We start from the raw sequence: 26,704 nt of genomic DNA, 5'->3' as shown, positions 1-26,704 counted from the left end.
CATGGGCAATGTGTTCCAATAGCTGACTACCCTTTCAGTGAAGCAATTTTTCCCAATATCCAATCTAAATCTCTCCATGCACAATTTAAGGCCATTTCCTCTTGTCCTGTCACTTGTTACCTGGAAGAAGATACCAAACCCCACCTCACTACCTCCTTTGAGATAGTTGTAGAGAGAAAGGTGGTTGTTTACAGGTGTTGCTTGTAAAGACCACAAAGATCTTTTTTTTTTTTTTTTTCATCTTGGCTTAAAATGTTTGTGAATCTTGGATCACTATGAAACTACCCTGGGAAAGTACTGTTGTGGGCTGCTTCTGCTCCTAAGCTCTTTTCTGGGCACTTATTCTTGGCCACCATTAGAAGAACTAGGTGTGCCTTTGGTCTCATCCTTAATGCCTATTCTGAAACAAGTGAACCGACTTAGAAAAGGAAAACATGACTAAGTACATCTAGTTAGCTTTGTGTGCATTAAGTCAAAGCCACTCCAAAATGGCTGTAAATGTATTTTCATAAAACAGTAAAAGAACCTTAACTGCCATTGCTAAATTCTCTAGTGGTATTTCAAAACTGGGGTTGGATTTAGAGGTGTCACAATTTGTTAGATAGCACTTTGAGGAAAAGAAGGAAGGAATGGTTCATATAGCTGAAAGAAACAGAAGTGGTAGGCTAGTGAGTGTGAAGAAATAAGCTTTTTTTTCATTGTTCAGTAATTGCAGTGGAATGTAGGTGTTCCAGAAATACTTACTGGTACTCCTTCATAGAAGTAACCGTAGCATCTCAGAATATTAGGATCAGGAGACATGAAAGACTGGAGAAGGGTGAAGAAAGCAAGTAGTTAGGAACTGAGCTTTTGAATCAAGAAAGATCCCGGTTCTGAATCTTCAACAACAAAAAAAAAAGGATGAAAGGAATGCAGTTAGGCAAGGGCTATAGTGTAAAACGCATGCAACAAGATACCTTTTTGATGATGTGTCTGTCCAAAAAATATGGCCCATGTTTATTAGCTTTGTTGCAAAGTTCACATAGTTGAAAATTTTATGACCATAAACACCAATTAATTTTTCTCATACAGTCTATGCTAGTAGAGAATATCAATCTATAGAAGTTTTGTTGAAAGCTGTTGTATTGTGTTGTATGTCTTCATTGGGCACTGGGCTTCGAGCAACCACTGCAAGCAAAATCCAAGGAAGTGTCAAGTAGTAGTAAGTTGGAACTTAGTAGGCTTCACCCTATCACTTTCTTTTCCTGTTCAGTAGACAGTTGAATCTGGTCAGTAGTTGATAAGAAATTCATGTCACATACTGGTACTAAAGGGAAATTAAATTTTTCAAGCTCATCACATTGGTAGTCTAGGGAAACTTAATAATGACAGTAATGACAAAATCCTTTGTGATAAACTGTTTCTTGCTGTGATACTGATCACAAAGCAAATACTTCACTGATTGTAGAGCTATGTACCAAATTAATGAAGAAAACTTTTGCAATATTGGCAAGTACTTGAAGTAGAAAAACAGTTGTCTTTAATTTGAATTCTTTTGAAAAACTGAAAGAAAGAGAACTATTTTAAAGACAGGTACCTATCTCTAATTTCCCATAAATCCATCATATATATTATGATGATTGTATGTAAAGCAACTGAGGGAAGGAGATGTACTGCAAGTGTGTTTAACTTTGACAGCTGAATAGGTAAAACATGCACTAACATCCCACATGCACATTGTGGGAGGGTTTATTGTGTGTTCAGTGTGATAGAGCCTTTTTCAAACTTAAATGAACAGGGTGACTGAGAAATCATGCTGTAGAAAGACCAGTATTAACTTAGCATTGACAGGTGAGAATCAGCTAATTGTGTTACCCTTGCTTTTAGTGCTTCTGAACATCTAGGTTTGTTTCTCTGCAGTCTGTTCTTTGACCTCTTCAACTTCTGTATGGCTGCACAGCCTTCAGACTCATATTACAAAAGCAAGGTATATTGGGATGAAAGCTCTCTGACATGAGACAAGGAAATGACAAGCTGCTTCAGAAGCTGTTGGGAGCTGATTGTCCTTCAAGACTACCAGTGCTTCATTAGGGCATTGAAACTCATAGTAGTGATTTTATATGTTTGACTAGAGAAGAAATTGGCTGGCATGGATGTATTTTATAAACCAATGTTTTAACAGTTGGCACAACTTGCTGAACCTTCTTCACCACCCTGACCCAGGTTGTTTTAAAAGCTCTGGGGAAAACTATGTAATTTCCTTCCAGGAGCAAGCAAAACTGGTTTATCTGAGCAAGTTTGCACAGACTGCCCAAGAAAAATTTGAACAGGAGTGATTGACATCCACACCTGTGAGCTGGTGGACTGTGCAGAACTATTTCTTTAATTCTACTTTGTATGTACTTATGAGAAAGCCAGATGCTTATAATTATTTATTGGGTTCATTGTATGTTGCAGGTGATACAGAAATAACATAGCTACTTTGTTCTCTCTCCATTCTGTTTGAAAGTGGCAGATCAGAGGGTTCCCAGCTGGAGCCACAAGGATTAGAGCTGCTTTGTTCTTGTGGAGGATTGTGTTGTTACAGGTACTTACTGTTCTGGTTTCTTTCAGTAAGGCTAGTGGGCTCTGGAACAGGTAACATTTGTGAGTAGTTGAGACTAAACAATCTTTATTCTGTGATTAGGAATATGCAAAGCGTGCTGTAGAGACATAGAATCATAAAGGTTGGAAAAGACCTCCAAGATAAAATCCAGCCTTTGACTGAACACCACCATGCCCACTAAAACCATAGCACTAACTACATCTAGTCCTTTTTTGAGATCCTCAGGGATGGTGACTCCACCACTCCCTGGGCAACTTGTTCCAATGTTAAACCACTCTTTCAGTGAAGAATATTTTTCATTATATCCAACCTGAACCTCTCTTGGCACAGCCTGAGGCATTTCCCCTTGTCCTGTTACTTGGGAGAAGGGACTGAACACCACCTTGCCACAACCTCCTTTCACATAGCAGCTAGAGAGACTATATAGAGATAAGGTCCCCACTAAGCCCCCTTTTCTCCAGGCTAAACAACCCCAGCTCCCTCAGCTGCTCCTCACAGGATTTATGCTTCAGACCCTTCACCAGCTCCATTGCCCTTCTCTGGACATGCTCCAGCACCTCCATGTCCTTCTTGTCATAAGGGGGCCAATACTGACTGCAGGATTCAAGGTGTGGCTTCCCCAGTGCTGAGTGCGGGGGACAATCAGTGCGCTGGTCCTGCTGGTACAAGGCAAATTACCATTGCCCTCTTGTGCCATGGTGGCTCAAGTTCATGAAGGAATAGCAGTCACTTTTGCTGGTATTTTTTCTCACTCCTCAATGGGAAGATTAAAAAAGTGATTTGGACATCTGTGTTAACTTGGTCTTGCTCAAGGGCTCTATTGAAAGACTCCTTGAACCTTCTCCTTTTTATTTTCTTCCCCAAATCAACTCCAGTGGTCTTTGGTTTTTTTCTCCCATTGAGGTATTTTCTCCTGCTTCCTCTAGTTTTCTGTCAGTTTAAAATACGATTTTTGTAGGTTTCATTTGTTCTATCTTCATAAGAAAAAGGCCTGAAAGTGTCAGCAGTAGGAGGGTGGCACTTGTAATTTTAATGCTCAAAGGCATTAGCTGCACTTGTAGTGCTGAAAGGCATGAGCTACTTCTGAGGTTTTCTCCCCATGTTTAAAGGTGAAATAATGACTGAAAGTCTCAGCTTAAAGTTCCTAATCAGCACCCCCTGAAGCTCAGCAATGTGATCTCCTCCTCCATCAAGTTTTTCCAGCCCACTAAGGGAATAAGGAAATGCTGCCTGGAGAGTGACCAAATAAATATTTGATAAGGCTTAAAATAATCATTTCTCCTTCCCTGTAGATGGGGAGGGGGAGAGAGTGGGGGCAGGGAGGGGAACAGAATGCACCAAACAGCCTGTGGTATGTTTTCAACATCAGCTATTCCTGCTTCTTATTTCTGCTCACATGTAGCTGTTATTTGGACACCATGGGAATGAGAAGTCAATGAATTTGTTAACCATAGTATGGGAAGTGTTCTTTATCATATGCTCTGCAGTATCTGATTTGTTAGCCTGGGAATGCTGGGCAGACTAAACAGAACCCAAGGGAACTGGAAAAGGAGTGTCTTTGATGGGGAGTGACATAGCATTGTCACCAGGCAGATGAGTTGGATGAGTCTGGGACCTGATGAGGAGAGACAGTATTTGCCAGGGATAGGAGGGGAATGGAAGAATCCTAAATACTCTTTTGTATGACATAGAGGTGCAGGGGATAAAGTGGGAGAAATATCTACAATTTTCCTGGTTTTCTTGATTTCTGTCCCACATATGACTCAGTGCGCTGTCTTCATCTTCCACCTGAACTGAGACTCATGCTTTTACTTAATCCTCCTGTCAAGGAATATCCCCCCTTCTGGTGCCTGTCACTGCCTCCCAGGAAATAATCCATGAGAAGATACTTTCTTCTCAGGAGCAGTTGAAACTTCTTCCCAAGTTTTCATTTGTGTCCAGTTACGTTTCCAAGGTTTAAAACACAATGCTCTGGAAGAACTTAATTTTGGCTGGATGCCTTCATTTCCTTCCTCTTTTTGGATTTTTCTAGGAATCAAATGGCATCCAGACTTCTGGTCACATTCAGTAGTTGCTGTTTTCCTGTGCCCACCAAAATGAAGCAGGCTCCAACCTGCTAGCTTTTTTCATTTGCTTATGCACAATCATTGATTTCACCTTGTGTGTATTAAGTTTATGCCTGCCTTTGAATCCATGAACTTTTAATTAGTTTAAACAAGTTAAATTACTTTTTAATTAATTTTAAACAAGGTGGAGTAAATGCTAAAGCATTCAGGTTATTTCAGCTAAAATTTGATCCTGGTTTTATATGAACTGTGGATGAGAGAGGAGAGGAGAATTTCTCTTTATTAGGAAAGCTTAGGTGGGAGGAATGGGTATGGGGAAAGAGGAAAAGCATCTGCCTTTGAGAGAAGTTTGGGCTCATACTTGGCATACTAATCTGTGCTTTTGACCTAGTAAAGCATTCTAAACTTGAAGACTATTCAAGCAACATGCAGGTTTTGCCATAAGAGGTACTCAGATTTTTCTGGAAGATCTGATGTTGTGCTGTGTCGGTTTCTAATACATGTCATACTGTCTTTTCTCTCTCAGTTCACTCTCCGTTTTTTCCCTCAAGGATTTGCTTGTTCTTCCTGTTGCCCACGCTTTTTCTTCTTTCTGGCGGAGACTCTGTAAACACATAAAATTATCTCAAATCTTCAGTGTGACTCAGCTGCTGTGCTTACGTTGCTTAACAGGACATAGTCTGAGAGGGGGCTGATTTGGTTTTAGGAAGTTTCCATATCAGATGAGATAGAATCCTTCATCAGAGGAGGCACCCTTCCATTGTACTGTCTTGCTGTCCCCAAAAGCCTGTGCCTGGTGAAAAGAAGCTCATGAACCACTTCTTACATTATTTTTATTTTAGAAGGTTTCTAACATCCTTTGTTAATTTAACTGCCATAACCCTTTTTCTCAAAAAGAAACTGCTGCAACTCTTTGTATTGGGTCTGGCTGAGATAGAGTTCATTTTCCCACAGCAGCCTTCACAGTGCTGTGCTTTGCATTGGTACCTACAAAGGTGTTGGTGACACAGCAGTGTTTTGGCTGCTGTTGAGCAGCTCTGCACAGCATCAGTGCTGCTCCTCTGTCATTCCACTCTCCCACCAGCAGCCTGGGGACGGGCAAAATCTTGGCAGAGGACATAACCAGGACAGCTGACCCAAACTGACCAAAGGGATATTCCATACCGTAAGATGTCAGCTCAGATATAAAAGCTATCTAAAGGAGGAGGAAGGGAGAGCATTGGTTATTTACAGTGTTTGCCTTCCAGAGCAACTGTGACATGTGCTGCAGCCCTGCTTCCTGGGAGGTGGCTGAACATTGCTTGCTGATGGGAAGTAGAGAATAGGGTTTTTTTTTGTCTTTGCTTATGTGTGCACAGACTTTCGCTTTTGCTTTAGTAAAGTGCCTTATCTCAACCTAGGAGTTGTTTTCCATCTTATTTTCTCTCACTTGTCCTGCTCAGAACGGGAGTGGTAGAGTGGCTTGGTAGGCACCTGGCCTCCAGGACAACCCACCAGACCCTTCTTGTGATTCTGACTGCCTGTCTGAAGTGACTGGTAGAATCTGTCCCAGCCTACACACTATCCTGAGATATGGTTGTGATGACATATGCTGCTTATGCCTGTAGTTAATGAGGCCAAGTGTTAAATGGTGATCTTTGTTTCTGAACAGTTTGCAGGGGAGTGGAAAGGGGTAATGAAAACCCATTATTTGTGAGTGCAAATGGAAGAATAACAAGAGCACATTTTTGTGAATTTGTTTTATTGACTGTTCAAAATAATGCGGAGGGTATTATGTTCTACATAGTAATGGCATTTGGAGTGGAGCAGTACCACAGAGTCGCTAAGGATCTCGTTTCTGTTGTAGGCATGAAGAATATCTTGGGTGATGTATGAGGTACTGAACAATTCACCTACAACTTTTGAAAGAGTTGTTCACAGTGGTGTCACATTTGTTACCTAATTATATCTTTTCTAAACTCTAAAGAGTAATTGAGAATGGAAGTAATAAACACTTTGCAGAATCTGTTGTGCTACTTTGTGAGGTGTTAAATATATTGATATATTACATCTTTATCTTTCCCTCAGTGCTTTTTTATTCCTTGGTATGATTTGGTTTCTTCCTTATTCATGCCCTTTGTGTTGAACTCTGTGTGTTCAGGAGAGTTTCTTTCTCTTTCCTCTCCCTGAGGTTTTCTCTGTATACTAAAACTGAAAAATGAAATGTGAGCAACTGTATGGGGAAAGCTACGATAAGGGTTGAATTTTAAAATGGATTTTTTTTTTTTTGCAGTGTTTAAGCAATTTGGAGATTTTTCAGCTATTTACCTTATTTGAAAAGAATGATGAGATAAATTTTCCTTTGCAATGAAATTTTTTCTCTTATATATTTCACGAAACAAGGAATTTTATTTATATCTGGTCTACCAGTGGTTCACAGTAGGAACCTAGGGAAATGATTTAGACCCTTGTATTAGATCTGGAAAGTAAGAAAAGTGACAGTGTTTTATGTAAAGCATCCTAGAACTGAACTGCAATGGAAACTGAAAACATTGAGGTTACTATGCATTGTTACAGACTTGTGCAAAATAAGTAAAGATGTCTAGAATAGGGGAAGGGCTCTGTCATAGGTTAGCAAGCATAGTCCCGGAAGGGATGTTCTTGCAAAGGGGTGCTGGCAGCTTCCTCTGTGACCTGATAGAACCTATCAGCTGGCCAGTTTGAATATGGACAATTCTTTAAGCCACTTAAAGTTGTGACCACCTCTGTGATCCACACTTAAGAACAGACAAACTCCCCCCCAAGCTCTCTCTCGTTTCCGGTGCTGGCACAGGTGGCTGCGGGCCCCGTGCGGGGGCCAGTGGGCCCGGCCAGGCCCTGCTCGGGCCAGGCCGGGCCACGGCCATCCTGGAGCCAATGGACCCTGTTCCACCTGTGGAACCCCCACATTCCTGCTATGGGCAGATGGAGCAGCTCGGCTCCCCCTCTCCAGTGTAGCCAAGATTCAGCTGAAGCTGCACCTCTGCCCAGCACAGATCATGTGACCAACAACGATAAGCAAAATTCCAGCTGCAAGGCTCGGGTGAGATTAACACTTTTAGTGCTGTGAAGAGCTGAAAATTTGAGGGAGGAGAAAGAGGAGATGCTTAAAGCTGAAATTCTGTTTTAAAGCTATGATATATCAGAGTACCCGTTGTAATTTCATGAAGACATGGGGGGTGGAGCGTTCAACTTATACTTGTGAGCAAAAGCACCTGCACTGAGATAGGCAGATGCTAAAGCAGCTGTAATTTGATGAGAAGTTTAAACAGGGAGAGATGGAAGCAATGAGGACTTCTGCTCCAAATGGGAAAGGAGAAAACCTCAGTTCCTAGAGATGCTCCCAGAGATAGTCCTAGAGATGAAGATGAGGAGGACCCTTTGCTCCCAGGGAAGGAGAAGGGCCTCTGTTCTTAGACATGAAATGCTCCCAGAGATGGGTGAAGAGAACTTTTGTTTCTGAATGGCTCAACCTTAAAATTGTACCCCAGTAATTCAAGAGTGAATCCTCAAAAGCAGTTGTGGGAAAAGCTGCAATGTCATGGGAAGGGACTCACATGCGGGCAGAGAACCAACCCGGGTGGCTGTCTTGTTGTGATAATGTTTTCATAGCATGGGCAAGAGAGACTCCTCTTTCTAAATGGACTGAACGAGGTTATTATGGAAGTGGTAAACAGACTGAACATCTCAAGGGTTGTCTTTTTACATTGTCACTGGGAGAAGGGAGAAAGGTGGGGGGAGAAGTGTTCTGAAGGTGTGGTATGATTTTTTTTCTTCTTTTAGGTCTGTTAATAAACTTCTTCATATTCTTTCAAGTTTGGTGCCTGCTTTGCGTTTCTCCTAATTCTTATCTCACAGAAGGTAAACAGTAATGAGTATTTTGGACCAAACCACTACACTAAATTGCTGTTTCTGCCTGGTTACAAACCCAACCCGCTACAGGCTCTGATGACACTGAGGCTAAGTTTGTTACTGACAGAAGCATGCTCTCTTTTGTAACAAAGCCACACTGTGGAGGTTTGTTTTTAACCAAATGTGATACTAAAGAGTGCTGTCCGGGATCTAAGAAATTAAGGCCTTGATCTGACTTCTCCTGTCATTTGGCGGGGTTTTTTTTTTACATTTCCGTGTGGCAGTCAAAGGGATGTAGTTGTCCTGTGACTGTATTTACTTTAATGAAATGAAACTTAATTATTTGGTGGATTGGCAGACAAATACTGTGATGTGTAGTTTGGGTCTAGATGTGGGTGGGCTGTTTCTTGCATCTACTAGTGATCGGAGTCCTTAGTAGGTACCAATTAAGAATAAAAAAAGGTGTTTAAAAGACTACTTGCTGGTAGATGTGGCAAACTCTGAAGGGCCATGGAGGAATGAGTGATGTCCATTTATAGGTGCTAGAATGCCTGGTCAGAAGTGGTCCATTCAAACATTATTAATTCCTGCCTAGGATTTTTAATTGGCTTTTGTTTCCTAATTGGAACATATATTTAGCAAACCCAAGATCTACTAGTATTCTTAGTGATTTGTACTTTGTTTAGGAATATCTTAAGGAGCTCAAAGCATGCATAAAGAGAGGAAAGACCATGGCTGGTTTTAAACTTGTAGTTCGCTTCAGTGGGCCTCAGCAATATTTCTTGTACCTGAAAATGCGTGTACAAAACCCTAGCTCTTAGAGCAACTAGTTCAGATGGAGACAAGTCTTACTCAGAATACTTTGTGAGTTACAAAGAAACTTGGCGATACTAAACTGTATTGCACTTGTACTCTAGACTTGGCTCCAGCCTATCTAATTGTTTGCATTCAATGAAATAAAAAGTGTCAAAAAGTCTGCAGTATCTTTTACAGGCATTTTTGGGGGGCCTAGCTGGATTTTTCATCGCATCATGGTCACAGCTTGCTTTTGTCAACTTAGCATTAGTCGCATTCTGTTTTGCCTTGGGAAGTGGTTCTTGGGGTCCATGTTTCTGTGCAACAGCTTGTTCCAAACCTTGCAAGAGGTGTGAAATTCTTATTTCATCAGAGCTGAGGTGAAGCTCCAAATAAGTATGCAGCATATGCTGAAAAGTTCTGTAGAAAACTGAAGTGGCTTTTAAGTTTGAGACTGATCTAGGAAAAAGTCCTTCTGTAATTTAGAGAATGGAGTATCTTAGATTTTGAACAGATCACCTTAGGTAGATTCAAATGTCCTATCCACAAGTGGGTGGGAAAATAGCGCTTTTAGACAAGATTGGAACAGTATGATTGCTGACTTGGAGTGGGGACTTGCAGTGCCTTGATTCACATTACTGAGTGCATATATCTGTAAAACTTTTGAGTTCCCACAATGCTAAAGACATTGAAATGTGGGTGAAAGCCCTAGACTTCAGGGCTCAGATGCAAAACTTCTGTTGGAGTTGACTTATGTACTGAGAGACTTCAGTGTTTTCGGAGTTTTTTTCTAGTTTTCTGTCATCAGAAAGTCATTTAGGAGGAGTTAAATAATTGTTCAGTGGGAATTTTGTAGTGTAACAATTTTTAAACAACTTACCAGTTGTTAAATACTGTTGTGCTATAAATGTTTAATCTTTATTTTATAATGCCTTGTCGTAAATAAACTGACAATAGCACAATCTGTAACAACACATTTTAAAATCCAGAAAAGAGCACTTTTATTCTTATCTGATCTTCTATATATCATAGACCAGTCAGTTACATTTTGGCTTTCTTCCTCCCTTCATCAGGTTCAGTGACATGGGATTATCTAAAACCTATTTTGTAACAGTGCATCTACTCTTCATGTTTTAAAATCAGGAAATACAGAATCTACTTCTTTCTTGACTGTTTGTTTCAATAGTTTGACACTCTTGTTTCTGAGAGAAAAAATGTTTTTTAAATAGGTATTTATTCTAAAGCTACTGTATATCCCATTTAAACAGTTCATTTCTTTTCCACTGTTTTTTATTTATTGAATCTGTCAGGTAGTCTGCTTGATCTTTTTAGTCTGTTGGGGCACAAATTTCACGCTCTTGCCTTCTGCAGTTTTCTTACCATGTTTCAGAACATGAAGAAGCGTTTGTGTCATTCTTATTTCAGAGCTTGGGGGAAAGGCAGTGTGAATACAGACAGTTCTAAGTTTATTTGGAATATTTTCTTTCTCTTCAAAAGTGAAGTGTACAATTGAATGTTTAATCATACTCAAAACAGAATTCTGTAAGCACTGGATGCGCATGATGATAATTTGACTCTTCTACAGTGTTTGGGAAAGCACCAGTCTCTTATTTCTTTAAAATGTTCAAGAGAACACAGACTATTTGATATGTTACATGTGAAGATATGTTTGTCTTAACTAAATGTCTCTTTCTCCTTGTCACTTCTATTAGACTTTTGCAGAATCTCTGCTAGTGGTATATTGTATGAAAAGCCTTTGTTTACTTTCAGAGCCCTGGGTTTTCTGGTCTGCATTTTTTCTGACAATCTGTGTTTATAGAGATAACATGATCTTGGCAAAGCATGTAGTGCAGTATCTTTGCAAAAGCTGTCTGGTATTTCAGATAGGGAACAAGTGGAGAACTCGCAGGCCATTGATCTTTAAGGAAACATTAAGTAAACTATCAAGCAAGTACATTTTCCTGAATTATAAAGATAAAACATCAACATTGCCGTCATAAATTATTCAGCAATACTAAGTATTAACATAGGGTTTAAGAAAAGAATGTATTCCTTTTGTAAAAATACTTCAGCTCTTCTGTTGAAGAGAAACAAGAAGTTGCAATGTTTATGTTAAAATATCTCTATATAATTACAATATTTATATATTGATATAAAATTGATTTATATATTGATATTGATACAGTATTTGAACTCTGAATCATTATTTGATAGGCTTGTGAATGCATTTATATAGTCTTGACTTTACTATTTAATTAAACTTCTGCAGAAATCATTTGATTTGAAATATTTCTGTGGCAGTTGCTTGTGTATCTCAGACTGTTGCTTGTATGTCTCAGATGGTCTTCTTTGTGTTTTGTTGTTTCGTTTTATATGACAAGGCCCTGATTCTCTAAGGATCTATAAAAGTACTTAGTCATGGCCTTGTTGACACTGTATCAGATCTAAGTTGGAGAGCAGGGAGAGAAGTGTTGTGGGTTTGTGTTGGCTTTTCCTTTGGGTGGATTTTTGGGGGGATCTTCTGGGGGATTTTTTTATTTGTTTGTTTGCTTGGTTTTTGGTGGGGGGGGTGGGTGTTTTTTACAGCAGGGTCTTTTTTGGTATTAGCTGGCTGAGAACTTCAGGCTCTGTTCTCACCTGGGTTTTTAGCTGCTTCTGTAATACTAAAGAAAACTTAAATAAAAATGTAAGACATTTTATAGAGGTTGCATTGTATAGAATTATAATTTCTACAACCAAAGGTTAGCACTTGTGAATAATATTAGTGTCCTGGGTTCCTGTAACTGATGTGTCATTGTAGAGAGCTAGCTTGGTTTCCTTTACAAGACTTCAGGCACTTTTACAAAGATGAGGAAGAAGGCAGGCAATGACACCAAAATCCCCTAGAATCCCCCACTCCTTGAGGAGGGAATTTGTACAATGAAATTTGCATTAGATCTGACCTTTTGATATACAGTTTATAAACTGAAGCTGAAAAAGCAGGGTGGGCTGAAGAAAGTATTTCGGGAGAGTCTAAAGGAGACACTGACATCTATTGCTCTTGGCTGTTCGGAAGAGTTTGCTGATTCACTCTGACTTAACTGTTATCCTGTTTACATGCTGACAGTTATTGCTGCAAAGAGCTAATTTGTTGAAGCACATGTTTCCAGATTCTGTTCAGATAGTGTAGCTGGCGTAGGAATAGTTCCTTCATCCAGATGTTTTCACATTTTTGATGTCTCTGTCTCAGATTTACTGGGCTTGTTTTTCCCCATTTTTTTCACAGAAAAAAATGTTACAGGAATCAAGGTCATGCATGTTTTATCACGCAGCCTGTTACCGCAATTTTCTTGTCCAAGACCACTTTACCCTTTGCTTTTGTCAGGTGATGTAAACTGGGAGAGGAAAGAAGCCAAATAACCTATGAAACTGGGAGCAGCAGGGGTGACATCTTAAAAGAGTAACATTGTGGAGAACACAGTGGATCTTTTTTTGTTTTCTTTTTTTTGTAGGCAGAAGAGCTGGTTTGGGTTATGATTCTATTCTCCATGATACTTTACTGTGTATGGCAGAGTGTGAAAGTGTACTTTTAATCTCTAAAGGTAGGTATTTAGAAGTTTAGCGAAACTAGTAGTTTCAGTCATGATATTCTGGAGTTGAAGCTGGAGGCACTGTTTCACCTAGAAGGATAGAATGAAAAGACCTAGTGATACTGTTTCATGGAATTATTTCTCACTTAAGTGACTGCAAATTTCTTAAACTGTCCTTGAGGTTTGAGTAACAGATTTTTTTCTTAAGCTGTTCTGATTCTTGGACAGGAATCAGGGTCTTTCATTCATTCCCCTCTCTTTTTTTTCTTTTGTCTTTTTTTTTTTCTTTTTGAATGTTAGTAAATGCAATCTGTGTTAAAAGAGAAAAGCCACAAAATAAACCATGAAGGTGAAAGCATGTTTTTAAACACCGTTTTGACACTTCTTGTCTTTATAATGGCTCTTCCCCTTTCTGTTTACCTCCTACTTGCCTAGAGGAGACTTAGTAGTATCAATGCCCTTTCCCCCTGCTGCTCAGGAAAATTCTAGCTCTTTAGCCTTTTTGAGTTCCTGCATGTAGTGTAAACACATGTGTCAGTTACTGTAGAAGCAGAAGTTTTACTAAGCTCTGAAGAGGGAAGTTGTCAAGACTGGGGAAGTGAGATAAGAGTGCAAGAAAACAGAGATGGCAGAATTCAGAAGGAAAGTCCAAAAGAGTTTAACTTTTTAAAATCCAGCTCTTGGAAAAAGCTTCCTGAACAAATGCAAGCAGGGCAATTTATACTAATAGCCAATGGCAACTGGAAAGAGTTATAACTGGTTTTCCTCGCCGAAATGTTTGCTGTGAGAAACTCTTTTTCTTCTGTGGGGAAGAGAACCGTGTAATTTCTACCAGTAAATAACTCTGCTTGATGAAACTGTTGTGTTGCTGTTTGCTTAGAAGGTAATCTTTTTTATAGACTTGGAACTCCAGAGCTCATCTGTAGTGGGAGAGAATAAGGAACTTTGTCAAAGGTCTGATGTCTTTCAGAAGTACCAGACTAAGGCAAGTGGTGGGTCTTGGCTGTTCTCTGCTCTCTCTATTCCACAGTTAAGCTGTTAAAAACAGAATGTACCTGGGAAACCCCCACCTGCCGCAGAAGGCTGAGAGAAGAGTAACTGGTTTGAAACCTTTTCCATTGTGATACAGCTGGTGTCTACTGTGCCACTCTTCAGCACTCACTGACTGCAGCATGAAATGTGTATGACTTCTGATAGCTTAGCCTAGCCTGTGTGGTTCTCGACAGCATCTGTAGACCGACATCTGTTTTGCAGCTGTTGATGCTATTCTTTGGCCCTGCGGTACTGTAGCGGCAAATGCTGGTTCGTGTTTTCACAAATCACTCTTCAGTTATGACAGCAGGAACTGCATTTGGGAAAGAATAGCTAGCTTTCCTCAAAAGTGTCTTCCAGCATCACCTCCCTGCTGCCTCAGTCTTGCAACGTTTAAGAAAGCCAAGTAATTTCACAGACTACTTTGCTGTTACTGTACTTTTTGCTTTTGTTTGCACTTCCAGTATTTGTTTTAACTTATGAGTGTAGCTGTAACTCTTACATATTCTCTAGAGGTTGTTGAAGGGTTTTCCCCAAGACAGTATTTTTAACAAAAATGCCCTTAATAGAATTCTTTTTTTATTTTGCTTTGGTGGTTTGTTGGAATATTTGTTCAACATCAAAACGTTATTTTTTCATTGAACTTTTTTTATCATATCCTAACTTTTTCGTAAAGCATTGGTAGTTTTTCTTATGTTGAAAGTGGTGCTTTGATTGTTCAATGTAGAAAAGTGGTTCACTATTTTTTTGTAACCAAAAGCCAACCAGGCAGAATGAGACCAGTAGCAAGCAATCCTGCTTTTTACTTTGAATTAATTTCCTCCATGTACACAGGAATATTGGCAATTCCTATTTAATGTCTTTCTGAAAGAAATCAAAGAATCAATTAAGGAAGACCTGTGCTCTAGTAAGTAACTTTTTTCCCATGATCTGAGCTATTAAACAGTATTCGGTTTTCAGTACTGTTAATAAAGCAAAGTGTATAGTATGATGTGGCATACTTTTGGAAATATCACTTAGTCCTAATTTTGGTGCTGTCATCTTTTATTGCATCACTTTAGAAGAATTTGAGAGATACATAAGGGAATAATGGTAAATTGGTGATATTTTTCACATGCTTCATGCAAACAGTCTTCCTGACCCATTATCATTATTTTTCCTATGTTTTCCATGCATATAAAGATATGCAGATAATGGTGTCTCTGAATGGACTAAAGACCCTCAGATGCCATTGTCGTGGGACAGAATCTCTGCCAAATGATTGGGCAACCGTTTGAATTGCTTGGAAATTTTCTTATGAAATAGACTTGCTGAAATTTATCACCATGGTGAAACTGAAATGTTTTGCAGATATGGACCAGCTTCTGCCAAAGTTCTAATGGAATCTAAACAGAGCTGTTGCTTGTGGGCAGGTCTTTGATTTGATTACTTATCTGGTAACTCACCTACTTGGCAGGTTACTGTGGTGTTGAGGCTTGTACCTGAATGTGGTGTTCATTCATTTTCTGACAGCAGGCCCAGGTAGTTTTCTTCCTGCAGTAAGTACAGCAATTACTTCATTCTGTTGTGAAGAACTTAGAAATCACAATTTTTAAATTTCTAATCAGAATGGAAAGATGATAATCCTCATATTAACAGCTTCTATCCACTTAGTCCCTGTGTGTCATGCAAGCAGCTCAGGCCAGGATCATTGCTCTTTCCTTACGCAAAAGTTCATGGACTGAATTACGGATACTGGTAGTGGTTTTCCAAGTGAAAACTATAAGCAAATGTTATCTTTGCTTTTCTGCCTTTCTTTTTTGGCATGTTTTGTCATTGTTATGTTAATCTGTCACCTTTCTTATGTATTGCTTGCTACTACATGCATTCAAATTTTGGTGTATTAAAAATTCTTGTGTGCTCTTAGTATAAAGCTGATAAAACAGGAAACCTTGGGAGTTACTTAACTTTTTGCAGTTGTTTCTTGTAGGAGCAGTTGTTTTCTTGTGTGGCTTTACTTCATGGCCGGGCAACAATAGGCAGAGCATATTAGAAAAATGACCATGAAAACTGAAGACATGCTCCTTGTTCAGTAAACTTCTTTGAATATGCTTTAGGACAATATTTTGTACTTTTGTGAAAGCTGTTTTTAAGGTCAGACTAAATGTTACCTGAGAAAAGACAACATAGTTTAGAGATTAACTTTATTTATGAACTTGGCACCTGTTATCCAAAAAATGGAAAAGAGTTCTCAGATTTTCCAGATTGCTTAGTATTCTTAAAGGTATTGTTGAATATTTTGACAGAGTTAGTCAGGTGAATGTTTTCGCATGAATATGTATTGGAAATATATGAATCTGTTGATGTGAGGTTTTTTGTGAAATTCTAGCTGATGTGGCATGTTCTGATTGAACAAAGACTTCATAACCTCTTGTTGGTGCATTAAAAAGCAGTTATTCTGTACAAGGTGATGTTTTAACAATACAGTACTTTATTGCCTGTCAGTATTGGTTCCTTGAATTTAGTATACTTTTGTTTTTAAAGCAACCCACCAAAACAAATCTGCATAGGCAAGGAAAATCAGACCAGATTAGCAAGGATACCACATCGTATATGCAGAATATGAATACTATTGTTATCTTCTTAAGATTTTAAACTTTTTGTAGCATAACAAGCTGTGCTGAGCACATGTTATGAGGAAGTTTGATTGTGCTCCTTTTGTCTGTGTATTGAAACTGAGCTGCAAAGACTGTAATTAAATACAAAGTATACATGTTAAGCGTAAATCAAACAAACTAGCCAAAATAATTTGAAGCAGGAAACTGACTTTTTTTCTTAGTTTGGATTTAGAGGCAAAAACTTTATTTTGGTGGTCTTGGAACAAGATACATAATACCCTTTAGAACCTTGTGATGTTCTGTTACTACTGAGTAATGTAAGACGTCTTAGCACTTTTTGTGATACTTTGCTGTAATCCTTATCTCCTGTCGAGTGAGACCTTCAGACAAAGTTTAATTAGAGAAGCTCCCATTGAGTCATGAGGTGCAGAAAGGACCCCCTTGCCTTCTAAACTCCTTCCTGGAGAGGAGCTTAGTGTGGCTGGATCCAATCTTAGCCCCAGACTAATAGTTCTAAGCCTAAGAAATTATAGGGTTGTGATTAACCTTTGTACAACTTTGTTCCACAGGATTAAGGAAGGCAAACCAGACATACTTATATAAAAATGAATTATTTACTATAATAAATGATTAGACATAAAGATCTTAATCAGAATTATTTACTATCCAGTATAGAAGCTAAATTAGGATAGTATAGTGTACTATGTCAAAGCAATTATATTAAAGCCATTCTATTAAAGCTAGCGAAGAAACCCCCTGAAAAATGTTAAGCAGAGATGGATGTTACTTACCCATAGCACCTACTGTGGACAAATCTGTTTCACTTAACCTGGAGGAGTAGAGGGGTATCCTCACCCAAGGGAGGAATCTCCACACACACTTCAAGAAGGGATGTGTTAAAAGAACCTGTTTGAAAGTGGAACTGGACTCTTAGAGTGTAAAGTGATTGTCAGTCATATCCAGGCCAACTGTGTCACCTTAGCATTTTTAGATGAGGATGCTTTACCGTATCTACCACCTCTTCACCTCACTATCAGGATGTTTAACTTTGGTGTTGATGAGTCAGACTGGTTTTAGCATAATTCAACACCAAAAGTAGCATGACATGCCCCTTTTAGTTCACCACAGATAGCTTTGGAAAATAGGGCATTGTTTGAGTTCCATTACTCCATTCCAGGCAGAGCATCCTGCTACACCACCTACCCACCATCACATGGGCAGGCTTTCATTACTTATGTTCATTTAAATTCCTTGAAAGAAGGATGTGTGTATAAGCAGATAGAAAGGGTGCTCATTGCTGTCATCTTTGGTTTACTGGCAATAAACATACTGAGTTGTTGGGAGACTGCCTATGTCTTCAAGGCCTTGCTTGTCAATAGAAAATGCTGCTTGATCTTTCTTCTTTCACTAGTAAACTGAGTAGTTGGTGACACAGGCACAAACACTAATTGTATTTATAGCAATTCTGAAGGCTTGTTGAAATAACAAATTCTGTATTGTGTTCTTTGCAGACAGTGGCAACTTGGAGATGATGGACTAATTTATTTTGACTGAGATTCATTAGACTCTTAAGTTAATTTTGGAACTGGGCATTTAAATCCTTGCAGCTACCAGAAATGTAAGCTGGTGTAGACTTGAACAAATAGAGGGAAGGAGGAAATGGGGGAGCTAGGTCACTGACAAGATGGGGCACTATGAGATTGGTACAGCAGCTCTGCTTCTGAAAGAGTAAGTTGTGTCAGATGAGACCTACTCAGTCTGAAAGTGTGTGAACTGAATAGTTTTATAAGGCCTTGATGCAGATCCTGTAAATGGGTATGTCAGTAAATGTGTGCTGAAGAAAAAGTAGTTGACTCTCTCTTTAAAAAAAAAAAAAGGTAGGGAGAGAAAGAAAGAGGTATGTTATGTGAACCTCTTCAGCTTGGAGTTTTTAATCTCTGAGTTTCCATGCTTCTTGTTCACAGCTATAAACTGCCCTTTCTTAAGCAAGCAGTCATTTTTGTTTGTCATACGAAGAATAGACTTGATACTAGGCTGCTTTATTGATTTTTGCCTTTGAAATGCAAGATGCAGTGTCACTGAGGCTATTCAAAATGTTGCAATCCTTATTTTGCTGGGTTTGTGGAAAAACTACATGGTTAAACAAAGTCAGATAAAGTCTTCATGCAGTTTCGCTCAAAGTCAGGAGCCTGACGGGGAATTATGAATGGTAGGCAGTCCTGAGCATGGAACAGTATTTTCAAAATAGAAAATAATTTAGAATACCCACAGTGCCCCTTGATCTGAAACCTGTGTGAACAGGTGGTGGTTCTCTGCTTTATTTGAAGGTTGTGCTCTCAGATCAGTGTGCATGGAATGTGTGCTCAGTAGGTCAGAGATAGACGGGTCTCCCCCAGACAACCCCTTCTTCTCTCCCTCTGGGACTTCAGCACAGGTCTGGAAAACTTGCACTGACTCTGCTGGCCTTCAGATCAGATGCTGGTATGATCTGAAGCACTTGGAGGAGGTGCATACAAAATACATAGCTGTCCAAGCAAGGCAAAAGTGTCTCTCTCTAGAGCTAGTTTTGCAAGAGGAGAAACACTAATCATTGCCATCAGTTTGACTTCTGTGGGGAAAGAAGCTGAATTGAGAACTGCTCATTGAGATGGGTTCTTTTTTGGGGAGGGAAGAAGGGAGGGAGTGTGGTATTCATGACAGACTCAGTCAACACAGCACATGGCACTGAGGAAGCTGTGTTGATATCTTCACTCAGGGACAGGGACAAACATAAAACATAAGAGTTCCCCCATTCTGAATTCTGCCCCCCTTCAACTTCCACGGTATTCCCCCCCCCCCCCGCCCCTTTTTATTCAGTTTTTAAATTAATTTTTGATTCTCTATCAGGCACTTTCCTGTGTTGGGAGGGTCACAAAGGGAATGTATATATTTTTTCACTGCTGCAGGGAAGCTGCTGTTGTGCTTAAGCGCTTTCAAATAGGGTTTCCTGCAACCACAGAAGTGTTGCACAAAGAGAGCAGGGGTGGGTGTGCCCTTGCCCTTCCTGCTACAAGTCAGCTGGTCTTCCACATGAATTGAAATGAGTGGATGTTGTCAGTTTTCAAACAGAATTAATGGTTGTGGCTAAAGGGACATTGCTACATGAAGTGAACATTCCATGTCTCCTTTTGTGATTATTTTTCCTTTTTCATTTCTGTTTTCTTCATGAAATGCTATCAGCAGTTTTCATAAACTGATGCTATATTCACAGAAAAAAACGTATGCAAAGAAAAATTGGTAATTACATTTGAAGTCAGTTATCTGGCTTCTATGCCAATTTCTTGCTAGAATTGAGAAGCAGTCTCAGTACCAAAAATGTGGTTTAATTTTTTTAAAAATTTTGTATTTTAGACAGCCCAGGTTAAAAAAGTTCTTGTCAAAGATGTCAGGAATTTGGGCAAATAAGATAGGAGGCGATATCTGTATCTAAATGCAGATTTGAATTCTTCAATAATCATGCATTATGTATTGTTCACAGCCATTAACATTTTTTAATACTGTGTTTTTATTGCAGATACATTATGTTCCACCTCTGCCTGTGTGCGTGCTTTGTCTGACTTTCTGTGGATTCCTGCAGCAAGTGGATGGCTTGTGACATGCTTATTTAAAGGGCTTCATCATTCCCATATTTAATACAGAGATCTCTCAAGTGATAAAAAGGTAATTGACTGTTGGGGATTTATCTGTAGTGAGAGGATGCTCTCATTTTTGAACCTTTGAAGTTGTACCTTTGAAGTGGTATGGCTAAAGACCCTGGCTCAGGAGGCTTCCCTTCAACAGCCACCTATTGCCTCAAATGCTCCCCCCCCCCACCCCGCAAAGAAAAAAGCCATAAGTTGAAAAACAATCTTCAGAAGGCTGTGAATGCTGTGTATTATTAAATCATGAGAATTTTGTATGTCCTCCATGTTTTAGTGAAACGCCTTCTGTAAGTCATGATTTTTCATCTCATTTACCAGTTTCTTGATGGCTGACTTAAAAAGAACCATATGAATTACTGCAGCCCAGTGTGGCTGGTGAAAATAATTTTCAGATGCATTGGAGGAACAAACATCAACAGAGAATTGTATGTGAACATGTTCTGTCATAGATGCTGGTGATTGTGGTTAGAGCAATATAGGGAATGATTAATCTTATCCTTATATTATCTGGATTAGGAACATAAAATAATTCTATTGAACCAAATAATCTGTTCATCAATACCAGAATCACATCTTTCACAGCTAGTGGTTTTCATCTCCAAAAGATCATCTTTGTATCTCAGATTTTGTTACCTAATCCTACTTATTACATGGATAATTGGGTAGGCCATTTTTTTCGTTGAGTCTTCATTATGTCAGACATCCACTTAAAGATGTGTGTAGACTTGGTATAGGTTTTTGTGCCAAACAAATACCTTTGTGGTACCGATTAACTTATCTACAAAAGTCCCATTCTCAATATATTAAATCCGTTCATATAGCTGTGAGAATTATTCACATTCTTTACAGAAACACAGAAATTCTTTTGAATTGCGGTATGATAACAAATCTGTATAACCTAGAAAATTATACTCAATGTGTTCTGCAAACAGGTTATTGTCTCCCAGTATATTTAGTCTCAAAATGCTTCACTTCATCAGAAAATAGGTTGTATTTTAAGTATTCTGGATCAACAGCAGTTGTTTTCTTTTGCCATGTTTAATGTTTCTGTTGTGCTAGTATAGCGGTCTCTACATGGAGCAAAGCAGGGAAAACAAAGTGTGTCCAACTGGAGACTTGTTCTGCTAAGACATACAGGTGAAAGCAGTTTTGTTCTGTTTTTCACACCACCAGCAAGTGGGGACCTTGTGTTTCAGTTACTTTGAATGTGAGGCTCTGTCCGTATAACTGCTTTAGTTACATGATAGAGGCCAAGAAAATGTTTTCTATTTTCAGTGAAGAGAATGATGTAGGAATATTTCTTGGTTTAATCTGTTTTGTCTGCACTTTGATATAAAAGACGAACTTGAAACTTGAAAATTATTTTAATTTGAAGTCATGACACAGTTTTACAAATAGTATCTCTTGAGATTTTTTCACATTGTCACATGGAACCTTTGAAATTAGTGCAACAAATAGAATGGAGTAGAATATTCTGCTACAGTATTTACATTTTTTACTGCATTTTGTTGCTATTTCATATTCTTAGGTGTGATTAAGCAAGGTTCCCTTCTTGGTTTATTGAGTTTTTTTATACTGAAACAAAGAGGGAGTGATGGGAGTTTTTTGAAAGGACAAATATGTTGTAAATACAGACTTTATGAAGGAGAGGTAGGCACAAGTGTGTGTGTTTAGTACGCTTCTGAAACTGGCCAGGTTTTCAGTTAGGTTTACAAATTATATTTCCATTCAGTGTTGGACAGACATAATGCCAAGTGACCAAGATGAAAAGATCTGTCAGTTCAGGTGAAGGTTTGAACAAGCAGAGGATTAATATTGGAGTATATTGGGAAAACTACTGTAGCAATTAAAGACAGCCTCCTGTGGAAATTAAAGCTGTGGGTTAAAGCTGTGAATGTTTTATAAAAGCATGTTGTAGAGCACAAACATTATATCTTGCATAATGTTGACACAGGTAGTGAGAAATCTTTTAAATGTAATGTTTCTAGCAATGTGGTGGTTATTTTCTTCTAAAAAACAGTATTTCCTTGTTAAGACGGATGCTTTTTTCTTTAGTTAAACACCTACCTGTTACCTGTGCTACCTTTGGAGCTAAAAGCACATATCTTCTCATTTAAAGGTGGCTGGCTCTGTAAATGAGACACAGGGAATCCATATGTCCCCTACATAAGGGCTTAAGAAATGTAATGAATGACATTTGCATCTAGACATTAATTTTTGTATATTTGTGTGTTGCTTAGTTTGGGAAGTAAAAGGGTGCATTTTTCACTTGGTGATAGTGTCTTTTTTCTTTTCTCTTTCCCCCAGAATTAGCATAATGGTACACAGTTTTATTCTCGTTTGTGTAATTGAATATTTTTGTCATCTCATAACTCAAGAAGTCAATGTTTTCCTTATTTAAGGTGTTCAGTCTTTTTTTCCTGCTGTTATAACTGTTGCGATTTCCATAGCACACATCATCTTTAGCCCACATTAAATATTCATACACTCATGCTTTCTTAAGTAATTGCACTTAGGAACAGAAAATTTAAAAAAAACCCTAAAACATGCTCCAAACAGCTCTTTTATGACAAAGGAACGTAGTTCAATACACACAAAAGCTGTTGAAAATAATGCATTAAGAATGTAATACTCATAAGCCTATGCAAAACAATAAACATATTTTTAACTTAAACAGTTAAATTTTCAAGTACAATATCTTTATTAACCATTCAATATCTCAGCAGTGACATGCAGACCCTTAGTGAGTTTGGGAATGACGCCAAGCTGACTAGTGCAGGTGAAGGGATTGAGGCAAGGGACACCATCCAGAGGCACCTTGACAGACTTGAGAAGTGAGTCCAGGGGAACCTCATGAAGTTTGACAAGAGCAACTGCACCTGGTCTTGCATCTGGGGTTAGACCAATCTCCAGGATCAGTACAGGCTGGAGGATGAATGGATTTGAGAGCAACCCTATGGATGAGGGCTTGGGGATCCTGGTGGATGAAAAATGAGACATGAGCTGGCAATGTGCACTTGCACCCAAGAAAACCAATTTTATGGTATAAAAAGAAGCATGGCCAGCAGGTCAAGGGGTGTGATCCTCTTCTCCTCTGCTGTGCTTTTGTGAGACCACACTTGGAGTCCTGTGTCTGGCCCTGGGGCCGCTAGCGAAGGAAAGACATGGACCAGTTGGAGTGAGTCCAGAGAAGGGCCACAAAAACAATCAGAGGGCTGGAGTGCCTCTTTGTGAGGAAAATCTTAAGACAGTTGGGCTTGTTCAGCTCAAAGAGAAGGAGGCATCAGGGGGACCTTATTGTGGCCCAAACCATTCTTTGATTCTAAAAAACCAAATCTTTATAACTGTCTTGTTTAAACCTATTTTCATGCCGAATTCATGCAGAATTCCAGGTGGTAGCTATTTGGAATCACTTTTAATAAAAGCAAGCTTTTAGACTGTGATCAAAGCCTTTGGCATAAACATGGATTATACTGATTAAAATTATTATGGAGTCACAGAGAAGCAAAGACATTCTTCAGCTGGCTTTTGGAATATGCTGTCTAATTTCATGGTTTTAAACCTTTTTTTTAATTATCAGATATACCTGTGGTTACTTAATGCATTATTAAAGTCTTCTTTTCTTTGATTACATTTATCAGAAAGGACTGTTAGCTTGCAAGCAGATTAAATGATTTTTCTGGAAGAAGGTGGTCTTGGAAGATCTCCCATTCATAGGTATAAACCAAGTCTTTTAAATTCGCATCTCAGCACTTGTTTTCTGAAGTGTTTGCTTACAGTGAAAACTTAGCTTAAAGGTGCTATTTCTGTCCTTCCCTTCATCGTGCCAGTTTGTGACCCAGCTAGTTATTTTGTCTTGTAGGTTTAAATTGGGAATAAAATGAGTTGTACAGATCTCTTTTGGCTTTCAGGTTTAAGTAGCATGTTGCAGTTGGACAAATGAGCACATACTGTCTAAAATCCAGTGAAAAGTGATAATCCTCTAGCTGGACTCCCAGTTAATACGTTGTTTTATCCTGTAATACTGTCTGTTACTTTTCCTCCAGGGTGATGTAGTAAATCAAAGAGAAACTTAGTGTTTCATAAACTGCCTAAGCCATTCTCTTGTATTCAAGTTTTAATGTTTTTTCAGTGTCAGAACAGTACTGTTATTAAATAGGAGTATTACAGATAAAACCAAGTACACTTAGTCAAGAAGTTTTTCTTACATTTCTTTCAGACAAATGCTCTGAACAGAACGAAAACAAGCTATGGCTTGTCTTACAATGACAAATATGGAAAGTGCAGCAACTTCTACTGTCCACCAGAATGGTGACATCCGTGGGAGTAACAGTGCGCCCAAGCAGACAGAACCATTGCTTCAAGTGTACCTTTATCATTCTCCTGGGAAGACAGAAGGAGATTACCTTCAATTTTCAGCTGGAGAATATGTTGCAGAAGAGATTTGCACTGTTGCCTGTAAAGCCTGTGGTAAGTATATACCTAACAGTTGATCTAATGAAGCAGTGAAATTCAGCTTCATACGAGAAAGTTTTTAGCAATCCAGGGCTCATCAAAATGGTGGCATTTAGACTGAAATGCTAATTTCTCTGTTCTTTCAGAAGTAATTAGCACCAGATTGTAAAACTGTTCCCGTTAGAATGGTTGTGAAGCTGAATTGGGTGACTGCTGCATTTTTTCAAGTAATTTAAGGGTATACCATCCTTTAACTGAAAGTCTTCTTTCGTTGCGCTGAGATACAGTTTGAATAGTTAAATCATTGCAGGAGCTGTAAATAGCTTGAATTACTTCCTGATGCAGCCCTGCAAAACAGATTGGTCCTGGAAGTTAAGTATATGTTGTATATAACACATGCTTAATCACTTTGCAGAAGGAAATTGTTCTATTAGATATAACATGACTGCTTGTGTGTGTGGTTAATGCTCTTTGTAATAGTTTAGGAAATCAAGTGTGACTAACATGGTGGTATATTTTAAATAAATAAATAATACATTGATATCTAAGTATGTTTTTGAATTGTTACATTTACCCAGAGTCTAGCATAAACCTGCAGGTGCCGGGTGTGGGTTCGGCAATCACGTTGGGCGTCAGACTGTAGGTTCTGGGTGTGGGTTCGGTCTGGACCGGGCGTAGACAGTCGGTGACAAGAGATCTCTATAGTCAGATCTTGGAACATGCGGTTTATTGCAAAGGGCGTGGGTACAGGGGCACTGCTTAGAGCTGCCAGCTGCAGCTCTGAGCAGGCCCAAGAGAGCAAGAGAGTAAGCGGGTAAGTAAAGAGAGAGAGAGAGAGCGAGAGAGGAATGAGAGTGAAGAAGAAATGAGAGAGAGTGTAGTAAGAGTGTGCGAAGAGTGTGAGTAAGAGAGAGAGTGAGAGTGACTAAAGTTCTGGTTACAATACCATAAATCATCTTCTGTACTGAATATTCTAATTGTCACTAACCAATCTAATACAAGATACAAATCCTATAGCATTTACATACAGCCTATAAGAGTTCTTATATTACCATAGAGTGTTACATCTTAACTTCTAAAAACTACTCTTTGGACCCCTTCTGCTGAGCTAGTAGGGTCTGCTCTGACCCTTGGACCTGCCTGCAAGCAGAGGGTATTGTTCAATCAAGAGGGGATTACTTCAGTGGCCATACCATTGTTTTTCAGTTGTTCAGTAACTAAGATTGGTATTTCAAAAGTGGCTTTCATTTCAATGTCGCCTGTAGTTTTCATATTCCCAAAATCTTTTGTCAGGCAATCATATTTATAAGGCTTTCCTGTTTCATCTTCCCCAACATAAACCACTGCTGAAATCTGTAGTAAAATAATTCAAGCATACATTTTGTGCATGCATCTTCCTTTCTTTGCAAAAGTACATTGAATTTTTTAATAAGACAAAGGAATTTCAATAATCTCTGGGTATGAAAGTGACCATCTTTTTGTTCCTCATGTGTGCGCACACAAACATGTACACAGTCTCTCCACATGTTGCGTTGGGTTGTCAGTGTTACAAGGCTGGATTTCTCTTTTAGCTTTCCAATAGTTGCATTTCAGGTGCAAATGAATTTAAAAGAAGGGCTTGTAATTCCAATTACATGCTTAAGAAAAGACTGGATGTGCCACTCAGTGCCATGTAGTTGACCTGGTGTAGTTGACCTGGGGTGGTGTTCAGTCATAGGTTGGACTTGATTTTCTCTAAGGTCTTTTCCAACCTAATTGATTCTGTGATTCTGTGAAATACTTGTTTCAGTGGGTCACAATTATGAAGCTGCTGACTCTGACTGTACAATTTTTGTCTCCGAACGATCTTAGACTTCTGTGATTTTATGGCTTTACTGTTTCTAAATATAGTTGTAATGACTTTAGTTTAGGGAGGAATCTGTCATTTTTCTTGTGCTGATAAGTTTCTTGCAGTGACTGAGCTACATGCTCTGAGTTGATAATTTATTAGTATCTGCTAGTTTCACAAAGATTCTTCTGGGTTTAAGGCCCATTCTTCCTCTTAAATTCTTTAGGT

At 38.9% G+C, this 26,704-nt stretch overlaps 1 protein-coding gene across 6 annotated transcripts in view; it reads left to right on the top strand.

Annotated features, from left to right (window-relative positions):
• Positions 1 to 26,704, top strand: part of JAK2 (Janus kinase 2) — a 96,058-nt gene that overhangs the window by 20,232 nt on the left and 49,122 nt on the right. For 2 of the 6 annotated variants that reach the window (XM_039566910.1, XM_039566909.1), the window contains exons 2-3: positions 20,067 to 20,212; positions 24,413 to 24,663. In XM_039566910.1, the coding sequence (XP_039422844.1) occupies positions 24,444 to 24,663 (220 nt within the window). In that variant the 5' untranslated portion in view covers positions 20,067 to 20,212; positions 24,413 to 24,443. Of the gene's footprint in view, positions 1 to 12,537; positions 12,680 to 12,806; positions 12,897 to 13,508; positions 13,768 to 20,066; positions 20,213 to 23,834; positions 23,911 to 24,412; positions 24,664 to 26,704 lie in introns of those variants that run through there. The other 4 variants (XM_039566911.1, XM_039566914.1, XM_039566912.1 and 1 more) reach the window with 4 other exon arrangements.

Source organism: Corvus cornix, chromosome Z, assembly GCF_000738735.6.
Source record: "Corvus cornix cornix isolate S_Up_H32 chromosome Z, ASM73873v5, whole genome shotgun sequence".
NCBI classification, from domain to species: domain Eukaryota; kingdom Metazoa; phylum Chordata; class Aves; order Passeriformes; family Corvidae; genus Corvus; species Corvus cornix.
This window is presented reverse-complemented; position numbering and strand designations above follow the sequence as displayed.